At 37.7% G+C, this 11533-nt stretch overlaps 1 protein-coding gene across 1 annotated transcript; it reads right to left on the bottom strand.

Moving 5' to 3' along the window:
• Positions 1 to 8651: 8651 nt before the first annotated feature.
• LOC306894599 (uncharacterized protein) lies at positions 8652 to 11225 on the bottom strand. Its single transcript, XM_079457280.1, has 2 exons — positions 11092 to 11225; positions 8652 to 10097 (listed from the first exon to the last, which is right to left on the bottom strand). Exon 2 carries the CDS (start codon positions 10093 to 10095, stop codon positions 8890 to 8892), a length of 1206 nt encoding a protein of 401 aa, XP_079313406.1. The 5' UTR covers positions 10096 to 10097; positions 11092 to 11225; the 3' UTR covers positions 8652 to 8889.
• Between the last annotated feature and the right edge of the window lie 308 nt (positions 11226 to 11533).

Below are 11533 nucleotides of genomic sequence, written 5' to 3'. Positions count from 1 at the left end.
CTAGTAACCTTGGAACAATGAGACAAGACTGGCTGAGAGTAGAGTGATGTTCTGCACTCTTTGATGTAACAAATGCATCAGTTGTTATTGGAAGTGTACCTGGTTCTGGTTGATCTAACTAGTGCAGCCTAGATCTTTGAAATATATATATTATGATAGTATAGTGTATGCAAGATTAAAAAGATGTGTCTTTAGTCTAGATTTAAACTAACAGAGTGTGTCCGCCTCCCGGACAGTGCAGGGAAGACTGTTCCAAAGTTTAGGCGCTAGATAGGAAAAGGATCTGCCGCCTGCACTTGATTTTGAAATTCTAGGTATTACTAACTGACCTGACGCCTGAGAGCGTAGTGCACGTGATGGACTGTAATACGTGAGAAGTTCTCTCAAGTAGTGAGGAGCTAAACCATGCAAGGCTTTATAGGTAATAAGCAAGATTTTAAAGTTTATGCGATGCTTTATCGTAGCAGTTCTTAACCTTTGTTGAAGTGCGACCCCCTTTTATTAACAATAATGTTTTGCGACCCCCCGCCATTATATTAATATTAATATAATATCATATTAAAATTGACAACATTAAAACAACATCAATGTCTCTACTCACTCAGTGGGATGGTTGGGCTTGGATAGAGGATGCGAGGCGGTCCAGTCGTGGCTGAATAGGGCTGAGGAAAAGACGCAAACTATCTTCAACCATGAGTCTGGCTCTGTACTTGTTCTTCAAATACACTAGCGCTGAAAAACCAGTCTCACAGAGATAGGTCGATGCGAATGGAAGAACTTTTTTCAATGCCATATCACTCAGTTCTCGATATTCAGCATTTACGTATATCCAGAAATCTGCCAGTGGTTTCTCCACGAACCTCTGCTTCAGGTCCGTGTCTGTTGCCATGTCAATCATTGACTCTTTCAATTCAATTGACATTCCTGTCAGTGATGTCACTGTAAAGGGGTTTCTAATCCACTCTTCCGTTTCAGACATGGCTTGATTTTCAGGGAAATACTCACGGAATTGCATTGCCATTTCACTTAGGTAAGCCCCGATTACCGGACGCAAACTGGCTTTTGGCACAGTCCTGAAAATCAGTAATGAAATCATCCAATAATGGGAAAGCATCAAAGTTATCATTGTCCAAGTGAGTTCGCCATAATGACAGTTTTCTGATCCATCCTTCAATTTTATTGGAAAGAGTAAAGAGTGATGTGTTTTTGCCCTGAAGTCCTGCATTCAGATCATTCAGTCGGCTGGAAATGTCAGCTAGGTAGGCGAGAAGAGCAAGCCATTTTTCATCAGAAAATTTTGGAGCTAGAGAGGAGTTTTTCTCAAAAAGAAAGATCCGTACCTCTTCTCGGAGCTCATAGAGACAACTGAGAACTTTTCCTCTGGAAAGCCAACGCACTTCACTGTGAAACAGAAGCTGCGTGTGTTCTGCGCCCATTTCTTGACAGAGAACTTTGAAGATCCATGTGCTTGTTGCGCTCGTTTTTATCCGATAAGTAACACTTCAGTTTTGTCCGAGTTCAGTAATAAAAAATTATTCGATGGAATTGCTGTGTTTCATGAGGCTTCGAGGAAATATAAAGTTGCGTATCATCAGCATAACAGTGAAAGCTTACTCCGTGCCGCTTTATTATATCTCCTAGAGGTAGCATGTATAATGCGAAGAGCATAGGCCCCAAGACTGAGCCCTGTGGTACACCGTACTGGACTTGCGATTTGCGTGACACCTCATTGTTTTTTGCTACATATTGAAAACGGTCGCATAAATAAGATCTAAGCCATTTCAAAGCTATTTCCTTAATACCGACATCATTTTCGAGTCTATGTAGGAGCATGCTGTGGTCAATGGTGTCGAATGCAGCACTAAGATCTAGCAGCACCAATAAGGAGATACAACCTCGGTCGGACGCCATAAGCAGATCATTTGTAACTCTAATCAGAGCAGTCTCTGTACTGTGATGTGCTCTAAATCCAGACTGGAAATCTTCATTAATCTCATTCCTTTGGAGGAAGGAACATATTTGAGTTGAGACTACTTTTTCCAGAACTTTAGATAAGAAAGGTAGATTCGAAATAGATCTGTAGTTAACTAGTTCTTCTGGGTCCAGATGGGGTTTTTTGACAAGGGGCCTTATAACAGCCACCTTACATGCTTTAGGCACATGTCCTAATGTCAGAGATGAGTTAATAATGCTAAGTAGAGGATCTATAATTTCTGGGAGCATCTCTTTCAGTAGATTTGTAGGTATAGAGTCTAGCATGCATGCAGTTGATTAAGATGATCTAATGATTTTAGATAGTTCATCTTGATCTATAGGAGAAAATAAACATAATTTCTCCTTAGAGGCGCTGTAGTTAGTCATTTGTTCAGCGGGTTTCACTTCTGGTTGCATAGTTATAATTTTTTCTCGAATATCTTGGATTTTATTTGTGAAATAGTTTATAAAATCATCACTGCTATGCTGGTATACAGAATCAGAAGTCGCTGATAAATTATTTTTGGTTAATTTAGCCACTGTATCAAATAAAAACCTAGGGTTATGCTGGTTTTCTTCTATTAGGGATGAAAGGTAGGCGGATCTAGACGTTTTTAGGGCTTTCCTGTATTTTTTAATACTATCGTTCCAGGCATTACGAAATACCTCTAATTTAGTTTTCTTAAAGTTGCGCTCCATTTTTCGTGCCGCTTTCTTTAGAGCCTGAGTGTGTTCATTTTTCCACGGTGTCGGTCTGTCATTTTTTATCTTTAAGCGCAGAGAAGCAACTATGTCTAGCGTTTCCGAGAAGGTGTTTATATTTTCAATGGTAAAGTCAAGATCTTCAACGTTATTACTCATGCTAGAGATTTGAGACAATTCAGGCAAAATTCAACGCACCTTTTGTAGTCGAAGTTACTGTTCTACAATATTTGTAACTTGGAGTTTGATTTGGCACCATTGGGTAGTGAAGCAAGCATGATACCAGATAATGATCCGAAATGTCTTCGCTCTGCTGAAGGATTTTTACGTCGTCCACGTTTATACCGTAAGACAATATTAAATCTAAAGTATGATTACGAAGGTGAGTATAGGTCCTGACACATGTTGACTAACGCCCATGGAGTTAAGAGTGTCTTTAAAAGCCATTCCTAAAGCATCTGTATCATTATCTACATGAATGTTAAAGTCACCAGCAACAAGGACTCTGTCTGCAGCCAGTACTAGTTCTGATAAGAACCCACAAAATTCCCTGGAGGCCTCTATACAATAGCCAGAATAAATTTTAAAGATGTTTTGTCCTTAGTATTAGGTATTGATGCATCAAGTACCATGACTTCAAAAGAATTGTATTTAGGAGTAGACTTCTGAGATATGCTAAAAGAGTTACGGTAAAGTGCAGCAACACCTCCCCCTCTGCCTTTTAGGCGAGGCTCGTGTTTATAATAATAAAATTGGGGGACAGACTCATTTAAAACAATATAATCATCTGGCTTTAGCCATGTTTCTGTTAGACAGAGCATGTCTATTTTATGATCTTTTATCATATCATTAATATAAAGTGCTTTATTAGAGAGAGATCTAATATTTAGCAATCCGAGTCGTAACAGTTGATTATCTGTATTATGTTCATGTTTAGTTAGTTTAACTTTAATTAAATTACCTTTGAGAGGTTTACGCATTATTTTATGTTTGCTAATCCGGGGGACAGACACAGTCTCTATTTTATGATGTTTGGGAGAAAGTATTATCGCATGCTGTGTATTTAGTGTGTTCTGCAACGTGAGACGGCAAGCAGACCGTTGGTTAAGCCATTCTGTCTGCTCCCTGACCTGGGCCCCAGTGAGTCAAGTTTTAGCATTAAGACTATATGCCATATTTCTAGACAGTAGAAAAGCTCGAGCCCAGGAGGGATGGAGACCATCACTTTTCAACAGGTCAGGTCTGCCCTCAAAACCCTTACAGTTATTTATAAAAACAATATCATTCTGCAGGCACCACTCAGACAACACACCATTTAGATATGATAATCTGCTATTTATCTCATCAGCACAATAAGCAGGGAGGGGGCCAGAGAATATTACAGTGTCTGACATCGTGCTTGCGAGCTCACACACCTCTTTAATATTATCTTTTGTGATCTCCGATTGACGGAGTCGAAAATTATTTGTGCCGACGTGAATAACAATCTTACTGAATTTACGATTAGCCTTAGCCAGCACATTTAAATTTGACTTGATGTCAGGCGCTCTGGCTCCCGGTAAACATTTGACTATGGTGGCTGGTGCCTCTATGTTAGCGTTCCGAACAATAGAATCACCAATCACCACTTTCAGCAGGTTTCTCAGTCGGTGCGTCACTGAGGTGGGGCAAACCTTCCCTGCTGCGGGGGTTGTTCAACCGGAACCGAACTGAGCGCGCCAATATTGCTCGCATCCAAAGTGTTTTCTAAGCTCCTTACATTCTTAATATCCTCAGATAAAGATTGGATGCGAAACTCTAATTCTGAGATCATCTCTGTCAGCCTAGCTATTTCCCTGCATTTATCGCATGTAAAACCCTCGCCGCTGACAGAGAAGGCTAAGCTAAACATATGACATGAGGTGCAAGTGACAATAATAAGAGAAGAAGCCATAACTCACTGAGTAATTCCAACTTACCAAGGTTGCTCGATGGTTCTTAGTATATACGCTTAAGAGAGAAACCGTTAGCACACAAGAAAACTAGAAGGCAAGATGCTATTTAGCAGTGTAAACAGAAAGCCCGCTAGCACGCTTTTGCTATGCTAACGGCGCTGAGTGTTTTGGTTTAAGATCTTAAGTAAATAACCAGGAGATAGTTATTGAGATATCAGGATAAGTTAGCAACGACAGTGATAAGTAACAATGTATGCTATGAATAAAATACACTAATATGAAAGAAAGTGCAAGTACAGTGATACAACAAACCGATTCCGCCGCAGTGAGGTGAAACTCTGTCTGCGAGCTTAATGACTTTTATGCTCGCTTTGAGAGAGACAATAAGGAAACAGCTACCAATCATCACACTTAACTCCACTGATGTTTACACTGCACTAAGCCGGATCAATGTGCACAAGGCTGCTGGCCCAAATGGCATCCCTGGTCGTGTACTCAAGGCATCCAGAGCCCAGAGCTGTTTCATTATTGAACTCTGCCCCCCACTGATTCCACTACCTCTCTTACCTTTAACTTCATCGCTGCTACAACATTGTTTACATTGCACTACAGGGCTGCATGACTGAACTGTACACACCAGTACTTCATTTTATCGGCTCTACTGGACTGTTTACACACACACAGCATCATTTGCACTCTTTACTGCTCACTTGCACATTTGAAATATTTAACTGAATGCTCATTTGCACTCATGGACCACTTTCATAACTGCACTGTAACTATTAACTGCATCTACTCATCTATTGCACTGTAACTTCAGTAACTGCATTAACTAATCTACTGCACTGTAACTCTTAACTGCATCTACTCATCTATTGCACTGTAACCTCAATAACTGCATTAACTAATCTACTGCACTGTAACTCTTAACAGCCACTACTCGTCTATTGCACTGTAACCTCAATAACTGCATTAACTAATCTACTGCACTGTAACTCTTAACTGCATCTACTCGTCTATTGCACTGTAACCTCAATAACTGCATTAACTAATCTACTGCACTGTAACTCTATTAACTGCATCTACTCGTCTATTGCACTGTAACTTCAGTAACTGCATTAACTAATCTACTGCACTGTAACTCTATTAACTGCATCTACTCTCTATTGCACTGTAACTTCAATAACTGCATTAACTAATCTACTGCACTGTAACTCTATTAACTGCATCTACTCTCTATTGCACTGTAACTTCAGTAACTGCATTAACTAATCTACTGCACTGTAACTCTATTAACTGCATCTACTCTCTATTGCACTGTAACTTCAATAACTGCATTAACTAATCTACTGCACTGTAACTCTATTAACTGCATCTACTCGTCTATTGCACTGTAACTTCAGTAACTGCATTAACTAATCTACTGCACTGTAACTCTATTAACTGCATCTACTCGTCTATTGCACTGTAACTTCAATAACTGGATTAACTAATCTACTGCACTGTAACCTAATTAACGGCATTAACACATCTTCTGGACTGCAACCTATTATTAACTCGTATACTGTACCGTAACTTTAATAACCGCATTAACTCATCCACTGCACTGTTACTTCAACAACTGCATTAACTCACCTATTGCTAGTGTTGGGCAGTAACGCGTTACTGTAACGCAGTTACTTTTGGCAGTAATTAATACTGTAACGCATTACTTTTTAAATAAATTAACTCCGTTACCGTGACCATGTGGTGCGTTGTCCGTTACTTTTTTTAAATTAATTTATTTTGGCTGAAGTTCAAGCCTACAGCCTTACTTGTTTACAGCAACGCATTGTAGGATTGGTGGATGCAACCACTGTAAACACGAAGACGCACTGTGGGTGTGTCTCCGGTATTCAAGTATGTGCGGCAGTCATGGCGGGTCAAGGCGAGAGCAAGACGAGTTTCTCAAAGTGGAAATATGCTCATTATTTCACGTTAGTTGAGCATCCAATCTGTCGAAGCACCTCCAGAAACTACATGCATCGACAAAGCTAGAAGCTAACCCGGTGTCGGACTCAGTGGATACATTCGAAGTGAGTCAAGCCCCTCCAGCCAAACAACAGTGACTAGATTTTAACCGGACTGTTAGCCAGGGACAGATCAACAAAGCTATTATTGCACAGTATGTTATGTTGTTGAAAACATGCAGCCTGTCTCTACTGTGGAGTCGGCGGCTTTCAGGTAGCTTGTTAGCATCATAACATCTTCAGGTGGCACACAGCAAGTGGGACGAAAAACTTTCATTTTTAAACAACATTTATATTTTTTATGTTTCTTTTTTAATGCATATCATTTATGGTTGTCAATAATAGTAGTTATTTTGGTGCTGAGTTTCTCGAAATTGATTCTGAATAATTCAGATTGCTTTCATTTATTTATTTCAAAATGTTTTGTGTTATGTTGTACATTGTTGATAGTTTTCATTGTTAAGCTGTGAAAGGAACACTTTTAAGGGCTCAACACAACAGCTTTTATGATGCAGAAGCCACTTTAGTTTTTGATTCTGAATATATTATTCAGCTTGTTTTGTTATTTATTTCAGAAATCCTTGTGATATATTCAGTTTGTGGTGGTCTGACTTAAATAAAATACTGTTTAAAAATTACTTTCTGTTTAAGTCAGTTTTGTGTTTGTATAGACCATTACGCATAAAAGGGCATTAATGGAAACATTAAAGAACGTTCTTTAAAAAAGTAACTAAGAAGTTACTTTTAGCAGTAATGCATTACTTTTTGGTGTAAGTAATCAACAAAGTAATTGAGTTACTTTTTCAGTGAAGTAACTAGTAACGGCAACTAGTTACTATTTCTTAGTAACTAGCACAACACTGCCTATTGCATTGCAACTTTAATAGTTAATGTCAATAATCTATGCACACTTAAGTCACTTGCACTTGTATTGTTTAGTCTAAATTATTATGTGTTCAAATCCACCATTAATGTTCATAGTGTTAATGTTCATAGTATATAGTCATCTGTATATATTGTTCATAGTACATACATACTGTCATATTTTCATAGAACACACCTAAGGTATAATATTTTCATAATCCATGCCCACTGTATAATATTTTCTCAATATTGTATTCTGTATTTATTCTAACTGTATATCCTGCACTTGCTAACTGCACTTCTGGTTAGACCTAAACTACATTACGTTACACTGTACTTGTATATGTGTAATGACAATAAAGTTGAATCTAATCTAATCTACATGTATTTTTCCTTTTAAGGTTGGAACGAATATGGCACGATATGTGCACTTGTTTTGAATTTGTGTTATGTAAATGCACATTTGTGTTCCGTATTGGTGTACAGTATACACATTTTTTTATGGTGTGTGCATTTGTGATTTGAATGTGTTATTTGAATGTGGTATGCAATTTGTGATCTGAATGTAATGTATGTTTTTATTTTTCTTTATTTATGTATTTTGAACCTTTTAGACATGTGAACTTTTCAGTGCAAATATGAAATGCCAACCTCACCAAAAGTTGAGTACATTGTATCGTTTTAAACAAATTGTACAAATAAACCATCTGAATTTAAATGTATGCTGTACTTATTAAAATGATGTCAATTTACAGTAAACTCAACTGTTGGCTTCCTTAACCCAATGGCTTCTTGGTTATTTTTAACACAACATTTTTTAGTGTGTATTAGTAGTTCTACGGTCATGTTTTTTGGAAATGGCTTGTAAGTGAAGTGTTTTTGTTCCACTTGAAACAATTCAATATCCTAGCGTTACATTTGTCACTTATCTTTGACATTTATCTGTCATACTGCGATGTTGGTCGGAACTGCACCTATACTGTTGCACTTGTGTTTATGATGAGTAACAATAAAGGGATTTGATTTGACATAACTGACATGATTTCTGGTCCCTTTTCCCCCCAGAAATTGGAGCTATGAGTTTTGGCTTCAAAGTGAATGTCATAAGTTTTACTTGATCAAATAGTTTTGAACAACATAAGGGCGACTTTTATATTTTTTTACAAAACAAGTTAAGTTTATTTTTAACGTTGCTTGGTCAATGTCCATGTTCATTTATTAATAAATAACATAAAATGTCATTTTCAGGGAACACAGTCATTCGGCGCAGTGTATTGCTTTAGATAAAAGTGTTTGCCATATAAGATGAACACCTTCTAAGAGAAAATGATTTGATTAAAACTTGAATTAAGTGTTTATGGTTTAAACAACTAGAACTAAAATAAAGAACAAAACAAGTTTAAAGCTTAAACTGATGCATTTCTTCCATGCAGTCTCCTGTAAAACATGTATGATGATACAGTGTGAATTCTCATGTGTCTCTTAAGGTGACCTGTTTGTGTAAAAGTCTTTCCACACTGTAGACATGCTCTCTCTCCAGTGTGAAATCTCATGTGTGTCTTAAGGCTTCTTGGATCTGTAAAACTCTTTCCACACTGTAGACATACATGAGGTTTCTCTCCAGTGTGAATTCTCATGTGTCTCTTAAGGTTACTCGGATCTGTAAAAGTCTTTCCACACTGTAGACATGTGTGAGGTTTCTCTCCGGTGTGAATTCTCATGTGTGTCTTAAGGTTACTCGGATCTGTAAAAGTCTTTCCACACTGTAGACATGCGTGAAGTTTCTCTTCAGTGTGAATTCTCATGTGTGTCTTAAGGCTACTCGGATCTGTAAAAGTCTTTCCACACTGTAGACATGCATGAGGTTTCTCTCCAGTGTGAATCCTCATGTGTCGCTTATGGCTACTCGGATCTGTAAAAGTCTTTCCACACTGTAGACATACATGAGGTTTCTCTCCAGTGTGAATTCTCATGTGTTTCTTAAGGCTTCTCGGATATGTAAAAGTCTTTCCACACTGTAGACATGCGTGAGGTTTCTCTCCAGTGTGAATTCTCATGTGTTTCTTGAGGCTTCCTGTTTGTATAAAAGTCTTTCCACACTGTAGACATGCGTGAGGTTTCTCTCCAGTGTGAAGTCTCATGTGTCGCTTATGGCTACTCGGATCTGTAAAAGTCTTTCCACACTGTAGACATACATGAGGTTTCTCTCCAGTGTGAATTCTCATGTGAATCTGTATGTGACATGTTTGTGTAAAACTCTTTCCACACTGTAGACATGCGTGAGGTTTCTCTCCAGTGTGAATTCTCATGTGTGTCTTAAGGCTTCCTGTTTGTGTAAAAGTCTTTCCACACTGTAGACATGCGTGAGGTTTCTCTCCAGTGTGAATTCTCATGTGTGTCTTAAGGCTTCCTGTTTGTGTAAAAGTCTTTCCACACTGTAGACATGCGTGAGGTTTCTCTCCAGTGTGAATTCTCGTGTGCTGTTTTTCACTCTTTTTGTCTCCTGTTCTCAGAGCTTCTCCCAGTGAAACTTTCTGGAATTTTTGTGCTCGTTGATGTTTCTCATCAGCATCTTTTACTTCATCTTGACTGTCCTTATTCACTTCCATCATATCTGAAGTGAACAAAACTATTTGTTAAACACAGTTTTACAATTGTACAAAACAACAGCAGAAGACGAGATCTTAGTTTCATTTTCAGGGAACACAGTCATTCAGTGCACTGAGTATTGCTTTGGATAAAAGTGTTTGCCATATAAGATGAACACATCCTAAGATAATATTTTAACTTTACTCTGTTTAAATTACAACATAAAATGCACTCAGACTACAGTAATGACATTTTCAGCAGAAAAAGCAGAAAAACAGTAAATAATTCATTGTGCAATCCAGAGAGCAAATTAATGTTTACTATGATCATTTTTTACAGAATTATGTGTTTTATAATTAAAATCATTACTGACATGATATCTCAGTGGTTTGGATTGAATGAATCAAGTATAAATCAAGGATCGATGCAAAACATCTTCAGGTACAAAATAAAGTCATCAGATGTGAAATAACACTACATAGTCTTCACTGTATAAATTGAATATAGATCAATCCTTATTAGAGTCACACCAGTCAAGAGCATTGAGTGACGATTTTGTCGTCGTTGTTTTATTAACAATAATAACAGACTGTGATTTATAAAGCTGCTGTCACTTTAAGTTCAGTACAGCAGAAACGATCCCCCCAAAATTATAGTCGAGTAAAAGAAAGAATGACAACTAAAAACCAACAGACTGTGTCTCATGTAGTCGAGTAAAAGAACAAATGCATGTTTTCTTTTCAATAAGACGATAAAAAAACATCAGACTGATGAAAATGTGAAAAAGGATCAAAATGCTGTGCTCTACAAACTCAAAGCAGAACGATGGTCACCTTATAGCAAAACATGTGATTCTATTGAACCTTTACCAGATCACAACCAGATCAAGTTATGATCACTTTATGCAGTTTAGTGATTCATTTTCAGTTCTAATCTTCTGCATTTGTGGTTTATCAAATAAATTAAAGCTTAATAATTCCTCCACTGTCAGAAATAAAGATTTATAAACAGAAACCAACCTCTGTGTTCTTTAGTCCTCTGAGTTTCTGTTGTGTGTAGTTCTGGATCTCTCGTGTTCTTAAGCTTCACTTCCACAAACTCCAACAACTGTGTGAAGATTTCAGTTCTTACACCTGAAGTGATTCTTCTGCTTGTTGCTTTCTGGTATTTATTGGTGGTTTGATGTAGGAGGAGCTTTACTGAAGGTGTCAATCACTGTTGGTGTGAACTGGAGATGTTAGAGAGACATTGTCAATAACTCAACTCAGCTTCACTTATATAACATCACTAAAAACAACAATTGTTGACCAAGTTGCTGTCCACTATATCAAATACCAACATTTATCTCCATGTGTAACATAAATGACAAAAACATCTCGGCCATCACAAATCAACTACAGAAACCCAAGCAAAGTGAGAGCAGTTGTCATAAAAACATCTAACAATGTTCAATTTCTTTGG

Source organism: Barbatula barbatula, assembly GCF_947034865.1.
Source record: "Barbatula barbatula genome assembly, chromosome: 5".
Classification (NCBI taxonomy): Eukaryota; Metazoa; Chordata; class Actinopteri; order Cypriniformes; family Nemacheilidae; genus Barbatula; species Barbatula barbatula.
Note: the sequence above shows the minus strand (reverse complement) of the source record. Positions and strands in the feature narration are given on the sequence as shown.

Coding starts and splice junctions, on each gene's coding strand:
- LOC306894599 (XM_079457280.1), bottom strand. CDS start 10,095: ATGATGGAAGTGAATAAGGACAGTCAAGATGAAGTAAAAGATGCTGAT.